General features: G+C 39.7%; 1 protein-coding gene across 1 annotated transcript in view; it reads right to left on the bottom strand.

Annotated features, from left to right (window-relative positions):
- Window positions 1-397: 397 nt before the first annotated feature.
- Window positions 398-13,115, bottom strand: part of LOC307061176 (ferritin light chain-like) — a gene marked incomplete at both ends in the record, with an annotated part of 62,984 nt that continues 50,266 nt past the window's right edge. Inside the window, 2 exon segments of the mRNA XM_079716215.1 lie at window positions 398-685; window positions 689-1,018. Of these exon segments, the coding sequence (XP_079572341.1) occupies window positions 398-685; window positions 689-1,018 (618 nt within the window).

Raw genomic sequence — 13,115 nt, forward strand, 5'->3', positions numbered from 1 at the left:
CCTTGTTGAATGTTTGTAAATTATCTGTGGAGAATAAAATTAAATGGTCATGCTTTTGAGGTGCCAGACTATAGGAACACCAGCGACAGTTCCAAGTCCAAGACTTTCCAAATGAAGGAAGGATTTCACATGGCTGAGAAATCGCCTGGCCAGCAGTGCTTGCTTTTCCAAGTGTCTCCAATGTATTCCAAGCGTAATGCATTACTTACTATACCCCACTCTTCTTTTTTTTTTTTTTTTTTTTGCTGTAAAAAGCTTTATGGTTTCCATTTGGTCCAAGGCTTGGGAGAGAGCTCCAGGGCGGTTAAAAAGCTGCCTAGTGGCTGCAGGGAGGGGCTTCAGGCAGAAACCCCGACACCAGAGGGGCTCCTTAAAGGTCACTGGGCTCCAGAGGCACCTAGTCGTGCTGGAGGGTGAGCCTTTCAAAGAGAGACCCACCCAGCCCAGCCTGGGGACCAGCCGGCCTGCGGAGGTTTGTCAGGTGGTCACCCATCTTCTTGATGAGTTTCACCTGCTCATCTAGGACAAGGCTCTCCAGGAAGTCACAGAGGCGGGGGTCTGCGCGGGCAGAACCCAGAGCACGCGGGTCCATGAGGGCCTGGTTCATGTTCTCCTCCACGAGCACGGCAGCTTCCATAGTATCCTGGGTTTTATCCCACTCATCTGGAGATGGCTTCTGCACGTTCTAGAAGAGGGCACGGCCGCCACGCTGGTTTTGTGTTTTCAAGTGATGCTTGGCTCCCTCGCACTTCTCCTTGGCCAATTCATGGAAAAAGTGGCCCATGCCCTCCAGGGCCACGTTGTCGCAGTTGAAATAGAAGCTCAGAGAGAGGGAGGTGTAGGAGGCCCTCAGCTGCGTGTCGGCCAGTGGGTTGACAGGGGCCTCCACCTCAGTGTGATAATTCTGACGAATCTGGAAACTCGTGGTTGATCGGTAGAAAGCAGTTAAGCTCAAAAAGTGGTGTTGGTTGGTCCCGGTGACCAAGGGGAGCTGAGTGGCTGATTCTGAAGGTTGTGACTGGAAAAAAGGTTGCAGGGTGACCGGAGGCTGGAGCAGGGGATGTCCATGTGGGTCTGTTCCACCCAAACACTACTGAAGCAAGAGACAGATCCGAGGCACTGCCTAGCACACTGCCTACACCCTAACCTCCTCTGCTGCAGTGAATGAATCTTATCAGTCCTTGTCTTAATTTTCTATTGCTGCATAACAAATGACTGCAAATTTCAAAGCTTAAGGCAGCACACACTCGTGAGCACACAGTTCTATGGGTCAGAAGTCTAGGTGGGTTCAACTACATCCTATGTATAAGATCTCACAAGGCTGAAGCCAGGGTGTCGGCTGGGCTGGGCTGGGCTCTTATATGGAGGGTCTGGGAGATAATAATCTGCTTCCAAACTCATTCACATTGTTGGCAGAATCTGGTTCCTTGAGGCTGTAGATCAGAGGTTCCCTGTTTCCTTGCTGGCTGTCAGCAAGGGGTTGCTCTCTGCTCCTAAATGCTGCTTGCATTCCTTCTCATGAGGCCATTTCCATCTTTGATCCAGCAATGGCACACTGAGTTCTTCCCATGTTTTAAATTTCTCTGACTTCCTCTTATGCTTTTGGCTGGAGAAAGCTGCGTGATTTTAAGGGCTTGTGATGAGTTCAGGCCTTTATTATCTTCCTTTCTTAAGATTATGCCAAAGAACATAACATAATCACAGGAATGAAACATCATCATATTAATAGGTTCTGGAGATTAGAGCAGAAAAGTCCTGCCTCCCATAGTCTGCCTTCTTACCTCCTCAGCAAATTCACACTCTTCCCAAGTGTAAAATACATCCATCTATGAAAGGCCATCTATAAAAAACCCACAGGAAACATTATACTAAATGGTGGAAGTGTGGAGACTTCCTCCCTAAAATCAGTAACAAAATAGGCATGTCTGTGCTTACCACTTCTATTCAACATTGTACTGGGGGTCTAGAGAGGACACTTAGGCAAGAAAAAAAAATAAAAGGTATTCCTTGGAAAGGAAGAAGTAAAGCTATCTTTATTTGAAGATAACATGATTTTTTGTATGTAGACCTTTTTCCTAAAGAATCCTAAAGCTGTTAGAAATAATAAATGAGTTCAGGAAGGTTTCAGGATACAAGATCATATAGAAAATTTAATTGTATTTCTGTACTCTAGCAATGAAACAATCCAAAAATGAAATTAAGAAAATTCCATTTATAATAGCATCAAAAAGAATAAAATACTTAGGAATAAATTTAACATAAGAAGTATAAAACTTGTACTCTGAAAATTATAAAACATTATTGGAGGAAATTAAAGAAACCTAACAAATGGAAAGACAGTCCATGTTCATGAATTGGAAGACACAATGTTAAGATGGCAATACTCTTGAAACTGACCTGCAGATTCAATGCAATCTGTCAAAATCCTAGCCATTTTTTTTTTTGCAGAAATTGACAAGCTGGGAATTCTCTGGTGATCCAGTGGTTAGGACTCTGTGCTCTCACTGCCGAGGGCCCAGGTTCAATCCCTGGCCAGGGAACTAAGATCCCGCAAGCCTCCCAGCATGGCCAAAAAAGAAAAAAAAGAAAAAAAGAAAAAGGAAATTGACAAGCGGATCCTAAAATTCATATGGAAAGGCAAAGGACCCAGAATAGGCAAAGTAATCCTGAAAAAGAAGAACAAAATTGAAGAACTCACTCATACTTCCTCATTCCAAAACTTACCACACAGCTGCAGTAATCAAGACTGCGTGGTACTGGCATAAAGACAAACAGGTAATGGAATACAGTTGAAAGTCCAGAGATAAACCTTTACCTTTACTGTCAACAGATTTTCAACAAAGGTACCAAGACAACTCAAAATGGGGAAAGAATAGTATTTTCAACAAATGGTGCTGGGACAGCTGGCTATCTACATGCAAAAGAATGAAGCTAGAGTGTTAACTTCTTACACAAAAATTAACTCAAAACAGATCATAGACCCAAATGTAAGAAGTAAAGCTATAAAGCTCTAAGAAGAAAACATAGGAGTAAGTCTTCATGACCTTAGGTAGTCAGTGGTTTCTTAGATATGACATCAAAAGCATAAGCCACAAAAGAAAAATCAGATACATTGGAGTGCATCAAAATGAAAACCCTTTGTGTTTCAAAGGACAGCATCAAGAACTTGAAAACACAACCCAGGGAATGGGAGAAAACATTTGTGAAACATTTATCTGATAAGAGACTTGTACCCTGAATACGTAATGAACTCCTACAACTCAACAATAAAAAGTCAAATAACCAAGTTTCAAAAAATTGAATAGACATTTCTCTAAAGACTACATACAAGGAATATATACAAGTGGTCAATAAAATACATGAAATTAGGCATTAGGGAAATATTAATCAAAACTATAACACTCCATACCTATAGAATGGCTGTAATTAAAAAGATGGGTAATAAGTGTTGGTGAGGATGTGAGAGTAGGCAAGTGTATAGAGATAGAAAGCAGATTAGGAGTTGTCTGTGGCTGTACTGGGGGAAAATAGGAGTGAGTGCTAATGAGTATGGGGTTTGGCGGGGGGGGCACTGATGAAAACATTTTGTAATTAGATGATGGTGATAGTTGCATAAGTCTGTGAATATACTAAAAACCATTGAGAAATACACTTTAACAGTGTGAGCTTTAAGAAATGTGAATTATATCTCAACAAAGTTGTTATTAAGGTAAAAAGAAAATTTAACCTGGCATCGAGGTATGAGTGATTGGGGTGGATGAGGGAAGTAGAATAACAGGTTAATAGACTATTGATTTCAGTGTTAGTGATGGCAATGGGGAAAAAAATGCAAGAACCATAACCAAAGGGAGACTTAAAGAATGTAGCAATTCCCACGGCAAAAGGAGTGAGAAAGGAAAGAATCAATAGGCTTTGTTCCCGTGTAACTCAGAGAATGGCTAGGCCATGGAGAAGCGAGTGACAAGGGATGCGGGCAAAATTATGTTGGGTTTGGAGACCTGAGTGGAACGTGAAAGAGTAAAAGGGAGACGGTAAAAGCCACTGAGTGCCTTTAAATTAACAGCTAACATTTACATAGAACTAGCTACGTGCCAGATACCATTCTAAGCACTTAACACGCATTAATTCAATGGAACCCTTGCAGCAGCTAGAGATAGGGACTACAAATATCTCCATTTTACAGATGAAGAAACTGAGGCACTGAAAAGTTAAATAATTGCTCAGGGTAGAATATGAATGTATGTTCTGAACTTCTGTGCCTCTATATAGCCTTTCTAGAGTTTAACAAACAGATAGTAGACATTTTATAAGTAATATTCATCTCCTCAATTCACAATTATTCTTCACTGACTGATTGTTTACAAACAGCAAACAAATCATCATAGAGTAATTTAGTCTTAATTTATGTACCTTGGCTTTGGGATCTATCTGGAAGTAAAACCAGCCACGTTGATGGCAAATAAACTTGCTGTCACTGGAGTCTGGCACTTCACGCAGATGTGAAGGGCAAGTTTAGAGGGATTCCTTTATCAACCAAGGGTAAGACGGATGTCTACTCATATCCCCTCTGACACACTGCCATCCTCTGTGAAAGAAATTCTGCTCTGTTGTTCTCCCTCTGGCTTCTGTAACATATGTAGAGGATTGTCTTTCTGAAGAGCTCGAGATTTTACTTCTACTAGGCGTTATTAGTTTTGCAGCTATCTTTCTGGCATGATTCCTAAAATTTACTTTGCAGAGATAATTGTTTCTCTAAAAATAATGGCTCACGGTATTCCCCTGATGTTTAAAATGGCTTACCTCTATCACTCATTGTGAGATACTTATATTTCGTTTATTTCATTTTTCACAAGGAAGTTACACTGTCTGGGGTATATTGCTATGAATGAGGGGTTTGGGGAAGGGCACTCACGCGCGGCCTGCTGACCTCGCAGGGATGCATAAGAGCGTGCCTCGGGCCTGGAACGCTTCCTTACCTGGAGCCCTCACCACCTGTGCTGAGCATACTGCCTTATGTGTGAATCTCTTTTCCTGTTCTGGGTTTGATGTGTACTTCTTTGTTCTGCTTCAAGTGTGTGCACATGGCACCTGGACAGCCCCACTGCTGTGTTTGTTCCTGGTGGGGAGAGAAGGGGGTCCTTTGCCTGTATCACAGAAAGGGTGTGTGCAGACCTGTGTCAGCTGCGGGTCAAGATGCGCTGGCCATGGGGCACCCACACTCGCTATCAAGGCTGGTCTTGCTCTGTCTGTTCTCTGTGTGAGTGTTGCTCCATCCAGTGTCTGTGGGAGTCATGTTTTTCTCAGCAACCCATGCAACCATGCAACCTGCAAACCATGCAACCCATACAACCATGCAACCTGCAAACCATGCAGTGGGTTGACATTCTGGGACTCCTTCCCTGGAGGTAGTAACAGGTGTCACTTGCTTAACAAGCGCCAAAACTGTATCTGAAGAAGCAAGAGACCAAATGTTAAACCTATTAGCCTAATGTCAAGCCTTCAAGAGCTAAAAATCAAAATCCAATAATATTATTTTTAAAATACAGATAACCAAAAAGAAAGCCATTTGTCATTCCATAACTAAAGCACAGTCAATGATAAAGTTTCAGGGCTTATCTTTGCAGTTTTTTTCTTCCTTCTTAAATATACATTTTAAAAAGTATTAGGTTTACAGATAAGTTTCCAGGAGAGTACAATATAGAGTTTTCTATATACCCTGTACCCAGTTTCTCTATTATTAACATCTTGTATTAGTATGGTGTCTTTGTTAAAATTAATAAACCAATATTTATATATTGTTGTTAATTAAGTAATATACTTTATTCAGATTTCCTTAGTTTTTACCCAGTATCCTTTCTCTGTTTCAGGATCCCATCCATGAGACCACATTACATTTAGTCATCCTGTCTCCTTAGGTCTTTCTTGGCTATGACATTTTCTCACAGTTTCCTTGTTTTTGATGACTTTGACAATTTTGAGGAGTACTGATCAGGCATTTTATAGAATATCCCTTAACTAGGAATTTGTATGATGGTTTCTCATGATTAGACTGGGATTATGGGTTGTCGAAAGGAAGACCATGGAGGTAAAATGCATTCTGATCCCATCGTATCAAGGATGCAAACTATACACCTGACTTATCACCATTGATGTTGACCTCGACCTCCTAGATGAAGTAGTAGTTGTCAGGTTTCTCCACTGTAAAGTGACTCTTTTCTCTCCCTCTCGCCATCCTGTCCTCTTTGGAAGGAAGTCACTATGCATAGCCCAGACTTTTGGAGGGGGAAGTTATGCTCCACATCCTTGAGAATGGAGAGTCTATATGGATTATTTGGGATTCTTCTGCATGAGAGACTTGTTTCCTCTTCATCCATCTATCTATCTAGCTAGCTTTATTTTTATTTATTTATTTATCATTGTGAACATGTGAATACACTTTGAGTATATGAATATATATATGAATATACTTTTTTGTCCTTTGGGTTATAATCCAATACTGCTTTATTTATTTTCTTGCACAAATTTTTCCAGCTTTCACTATTGGGAGCTCTTTCAGTTGGCTCTGTGTCCTTGCCTTTTGACATTACCCCCTAATTGTAAGTGGTGTTGTTTGTTTGAGTACTTCCTTACTTTCTGGTACTGCAAGGTGGTGTAGGGTTATCTTCATGGTCTTGGTCCTAGTCAGCCATTTCTCCAAGGAATCCTGGTCCTTTTATTAGAGAATGGTACTAGGAAGCAAGATCTGGGTGTTAGGTGTGCTCATTGTTACTGGGGTGTCATTGCTTTTAGGCCCTTTCAGCTGACAGAGCAAGGGAATAATGGTTCAGTTCTAACATACATGTAGGGCAGAATTAGAATTGTTAAGTGGTATTCATATGGGAACCAACTTTATTAACTAGACCACAGTATTTATGTGCAGCTTCTTTTGCCTGTAGTCTTATGGTTTTCACTCATTTCTAAAGTTACTTACTCAACACCTCTCCCCCTACTCCTTTCACTGTAGTTGTTTCACACATTTGTAATACAATTGGATTCTTTTGTCACATTCTGCATTCCATGCTAGGATCTGCAGGATCTCCTAAGTGATTTTTTTAAAAATTTGCATCAGTTGAGGTTCATTCTTTGTGCTGTAAAGTTCAATGGGTTTTGACAAGGGTATTATATATCCACCATTATAATTTTATATAGAATAGTTTCACTGCCCTAAAAGTCCTCTCTATTTCACCTATCAACCCTCTTACCCAAGCCTCCCACCCCAAATCTCTGCCAACAACTGCTCTTTTTAGAATTGTTTTGTCTTTTTCAGAATGTTATAATTGAGATCGTATAGTATGTAGCCTTTTCGGACTGACTTTTTCACTTAACAAAATGCATTTAAGATACATTCATGTATATTTTATTATGGCTTGATAGCTCATTTCGTTTCCTCACTGAAGAATATTTCACATTTTTGTCACTGGATAATCATACCAAAATTTGTTTATCCATTTATCTATTGAAGGACAAGTTGATTACTTCTGATTTTCACTTTAAAGCTGCTGTAAATATTCACATGCAGGTTTTTGTGTGGATATACGTTTTCAAATCTTGTGATTATGCACCTAGGAATGCAAATGTTAGGCTTGTAAGAAACTGCCTAGCTCTTCCGAATGGCTGTACCATTTTGCATTCTCACCAGGGATTAATGAGCGTTCTTGCTGTTCCACATCCTCAACAGTAATTGGGATGGTTAGTTTTTCTGGGTTTTAGCCATTGTAACAGCTGTGTAGGGGTATCTCATTGTTTTCATTTGCATCGCCTTCAGGACAACTGATGTTGAACATCGTTACATGTGCTTATTTGCCATTTGTATACCTTCTTTGGTGAGGTGTCTGTTCAGATTTTTTGCTCATTTTTTTATTTGGTTGTTGTTTTCTTACTATTGAGTTTTAGGAGATCTTTGCATAGTTTGGATGTAAGTCCTTTATCAGACATGTGAAAATATTTCGCAAATATTTTCTTCCTCTCTGTGGCTTGTCTTTTGGTTTTCTTAACAGTGCCTTTGGCAGAGCGGATTTTAAAATTTTTAATAAGGTCAGACTGTTTTCTTTCATGGATCATGATTTTGGTATTGTATCTAAAAAGTCATCACCAAATCCAAGGCCACATAGATTTTTCTCTTTAGTCTTTTTTTATTATATCAACATGAGATTATAGTCTATACTGTACTGTAATAGCTTTTTATACTTATCCATATATATGTAAATTTTCATGTTGTTAAATATTCTTCTAAGTCATTTACCATTGACTGCCCAGTATTATCTTATATAGATGTACCAGTAAGGATTAAATCAACCCTCTAATGTTGAATAATATATTCTTAGATTTACTGAGTCATTTTAATATACACATTTCTGAAAAGTTGTTCCAGGTTTAAACTTGTTGGACTAAATAAGGGGATCTTAGTCTCTAGATTGAAGAAAAATCTGTATCCTTTCTTCTCTCCTTTTTTTTCTTCCTTCTACAAATATTTAGTGAATCTATACTATGTGTGAGTTTCATCAGTGGTTCATCCTATTAGACTCTGGGGATGCCTCAATAAACTGGAGTCCCTGCCCTCAAGGAGGCTATATTCTAGTGGAAGAGTCATAGATGACTAAATAACTAGTGTGATTCTGACTTTAATTATTATAATGAAGAATAATATAAAGGAGGGTAAAGGGGTAATGATAGACCATGGGTGCTGGGACCCAAGACAGCATTAAAAACTGATAGTTTGGAAGAAGATGATGTTAGAGGGATAAAAATCTTACTGAGCTTTCTGAACTGCTGATAGTGGGATTAAAGGAAGGGGGGCCAGGAGGTTAGAGAGAGTATAGAGTATGAATTCAAAAGAGTAGCAATTCTGAGACATGATGATGTCCTCAGTGTGATGTGAGAAGGAGTAGATGGAATGACAGAGGCTCCCATTGATGGAAACTCTGAGGAACCAAGAGTCTAGGGCCCTGGATGGTCACCCATGTGAAGTCACACAGGCTGGTGGCTATACTTGGAGAGTTGAGGAAGAATCAGAGCCATAAACTGTGCAGAAGAGGGTGGAGTGAATGGAGATCAGAACTGACAGAGATGAGGAAGGGCCAAAGTGGTGTAGCCAAATGGCAGCATCCTAAACTAAGCAGGGATTATTATTAAATAGGAAAAAATAATGGTCTGGAAGTGGCATAAGTGATTTAAGAAAATGCTAACCCCATTTCCCAACCTCCAGGTGTAAAGTGAGTAAGAAATGAGCTAGAATGATCTCCTGGAGCCTGATAATCTTTGAGAGCAACAGTCTTAGGGGAGAAAGCTTTTAAGCCAGGAAAAAGAGATGGAAGATGCTTTCTGTGAATAGTTAAAGGATGGAGGAGAGCTTGTTTCAGTGGAAAACTTTGGGAAGGAGGGAAGCAGTGGGGAGGGGATAGGAAGCACAGAGAAGCACTGGGACACGAGTGGAGAACAAAGAAGGTAAGAGTTGCTTCTGTTTGGGGCCATGGCCAAGGAAGACAACAGGCCTCAAGGTTTTAACAGAACTCAGTGATAAAGTGCCTTGGTGCCAGAGCAGTTGGAGGCTCAAGGTGAAGCTCATGGTTGACACCTTGTTGTGGTAGAGCCCATGTCAGGGAGAGTGGAGGCCACTGCTGGGAGAAGCTGTAAAGAAAGTTTTACTCTGAAAATAAATGGTATAAACAAAACTGTAGGCAGTTGCTGAATTTTCGAGGAGAACAAAACAGTTTAAGCACCCTTACACACTTCAGAAATACCCATTTATCCTTAAATAATTGATTCATTAACTATAAGTCACTCAGATTTTATTGAAAGCAATTCCCTTAAGAAACTTTATGTAATTATAGTTCCTTGCCCTACTTCCTGGTAGTGTGTACCTGAAATAACGACACTATATTTCTTTAAATATACTTGTTATGAACTGAATGTTTGCATTCCCCAAAAATTAATATGTTGAAATCCTACCCCACAATGTGTCAGTATTAGGAAGTGGGGGGCCTTTGGGAGGTGATTAGGTTATGAGGAGATTAGGTGATTAGGTGATTAGGTTAATCTCATGAATGAGATTAGTGCCCTTATTTTTTTTTCTTAACTTTTTATTTTATATTGGGGTACAGTTGATTAACAATGTTGTGTTAGTTTCAGGAGTACAACAAAGTGATTCAGTTATACATATACATATATCTATTCTTTTTCAAATTCTTTTCCCAATTAGGTTATTACAGAGTATTGAGCAGAGTTCCCTGTGCTATACAGTAGGTCCTTGTTGGTTATCTACTTTAAATATAGCAGTGTGTACATGTCAATCCCAAACTCCCTAACTATCCCTCCCTCCCACACTTCCCCTCTGGTAACCATAAGTTCATTCTCTAAGTCTGTGAGTCTGTTTCTGTTTTGTTAATAAGTTCATTCGTATCATGTTTTTTTAGATTCCGCATATAAGCAATATCACACAATGTTTGTCTTTCTCTGTGTGACTTATTTCACTCAGTATGACAATCTCTAGATCCATCCATGTTGCTGCAAATGGCATTATTTCATTCTTTTTAATGGCTGAGTAATATTCCATTGTATATGCATCTTCTTTATCCATTCTTCTGTCGAAGGACATTTAAGTGGCTTCCATTTCTTAGCTATTGTAAACAGCTCTTCAGTGAACACTGGGGTGCATGTATCCTTTCAGACCATGTTTTTCTCCAGGTGTATGCACAGGAGTGGGATTGCAGGATGATGTGGTAGCTCTATTTTTAGTTTTTGTAATTGGCTGAACCAGTTTGCAGGTGATTAGGTGATTAGGTTAATCTCATGAATGAGATTAGTGCCCTTATAAAAGAGACTCCACAGAGTTCCCTCATCTCTTACATCATGTAAGGACACAATGAGAAGGTGGCTGTCCATGAACCAAAAAAGTGGGCTCTTACTGAACACCAAATCTGCTGATGACTTGCCAGCCATTTCTCTGGTGAGAAATAAATGTTGTTGATTAAACCATCCAGTCTATGATGTTTTTGTTGTAGCAGCCTGAATAGACTAAGATAATGCTTAATAATTTCAAAATCACCCTGACTACCTTCTCCTAATGTCATGTACCTGCTGTTCCCCTCCCCCAATGGCTATTTTTCTTGGCCTTGGCTCAAAAAAGAAGCAACTCTTACCTTGTGTGTTCTCCACTCATGTCCCAGTATTTCTCTGTGCTTCCTCTCCCCTTCTCCAATGTGTCTGGCAATTTAGGCTGGAGGAGGACTTTGGGGCCTGAAGAAAAGCAGAGATGGCTAAGCTCACTTCCACAGGGAGAGGCAGTATCAGTGCCTAAGGGAAGAGTATGTCATCCTTTCCCCATAACTAGAAATGGTGGTGGTGTGGGGTTGTTGGTTTTTTTTAACCTATAGAAGTTTTTTACCTATTGAGGTCCTCTTCATCACATAGGAATGGCAGTTATTAAGCCATTTCCCAGTGCCTAGAACATTATTCTTTGGGCTCACTAAATGCTACTCCAGTGTTAGGGAAGTAATAACTTCCAATAGATTTGCCCGATTATGAGGAAATCGTTTTGAACGTGAAAGAAATTGAATCTAAATGTATAGTTGTTAAGGGACTTCTCTGGTGGCGCAGTGATTAGGAGTCCCCCTGCCAATGCAGGGTACACGTGTTTGAGCCCTGGTCCAGGAAGATCCCACATGCTGCGGAGCACCTAAGCCTGTGTGCCGCAACTACTGAGCCTGCACTATAGAGTCCGTGTGCCACAGCTACTGAAGCCCACATGCCTAGAGCCCGTGCTCCGCAATGAGAGAAGCCACCACAATGAGAAGCCCACACAGTACAACGAAGAGTAGCCCCCACTCACCACAACTAGAGAAAGCCTGTGTGCAGCAACGAAGACCCCGTGCAGCCAAAAAGATAAATAAAATTTTTTTAAAAATGGAAAACAGAAATGTAGAGTTAAAATAAATAAATAAATAAATAAATAAATAAATAAATAAATAAATGTATAGTTGTTGCTAATAAGGTTGTTATGTGAGGAAATTTACATCAAAGATTTATGTTTTGTGAAGCTCTTTGTCTTAAAAAAGAGTGTAGCACTAAATATAGTTTGAATATGTATAAAAAATAGATAAAATAATTATAGATAATTTAAAAATATTATAAATAAAATATATGTTTAAAACAATAAATAATTATTATTAAATGTGCAAATAAAATATAATTAAAATCATTAACAAATCCCTGTTATATTTAGTCACAATAATATTTTGAAAAAAATTTTAGGAACAACATATTATAGCCAAAATATTAAGATATCATCTAGTAATGATTTGCAGTTTTTTTAAAGTCAATCAATTATATTTAAATTATTTTTCAAGAGTTTGGTCTAAGTGTTGTAAATTCATTATTGCTTCCAGTTAGAATTTTCAGCTGCAAGGCTGGTGGTCTTTCCAGTAACAGAAACCTTGAGAGATTCTGACCATTGCCTCAGATAAGGGGAGGAAGCCCCTAAACGAAGACAGTAACTTCACATGTGAATGAGAACTTGGGATCTGGGATGAAAAGTTCAGGCTCAGGTGGTCAGGAGAGAAAATCTTCAGGTTGCAAGAGGGTAGAAAAAAATTAGTGTTGTGTGGGACAAGGTGATTTGTTAAGGTGGACTCCCTGTGCAGACAGGAGAAAGGGAGTAGCAAAATTGAACTGCGAATGTGCTAAAGCTGATGGGGGCCAGTCAGCTTCACTGATATTGTCTTTTGACCTGAAAGTTAAAACTACTTCTGTGTGGGGACTTTCCTGGCAGTGCAGTGGTTAAGACTTCGCCTTCCAATGCAGGTGGTGTGGGTTCGATCCCTGGCCGGGGAGCTGGGATCCCACATGCCTCACGGCCAAAAAACCGAAACAGAAGCGATGTTTTAACGAATTCAATAAAGACTTAAAAAAATGGTCCACATCAAGAAAAAAATCTTAAAAAAAAAAAAAAAGAGTACTTCTGTGAGGGTGTGAATACCCCAGGGGGGAAAAAACCCAGTAAACTTGTGGTTGTGTGGTGTAATGTTCAGCATGACCGGAGAGCATTCTACAAAGTGACTCAGACTCTTGACTCTATTGGC

Source organism: Hyperoodon ampullatus, assembly GCF_949752795.1.
Source record: "Hyperoodon ampullatus genome assembly, chromosome: 12".
NCBI lineage: Eukaryota > Metazoa > Chordata > Mammalia > Artiodactyla > Ziphiidae > Hyperoodon > Hyperoodon ampullatus.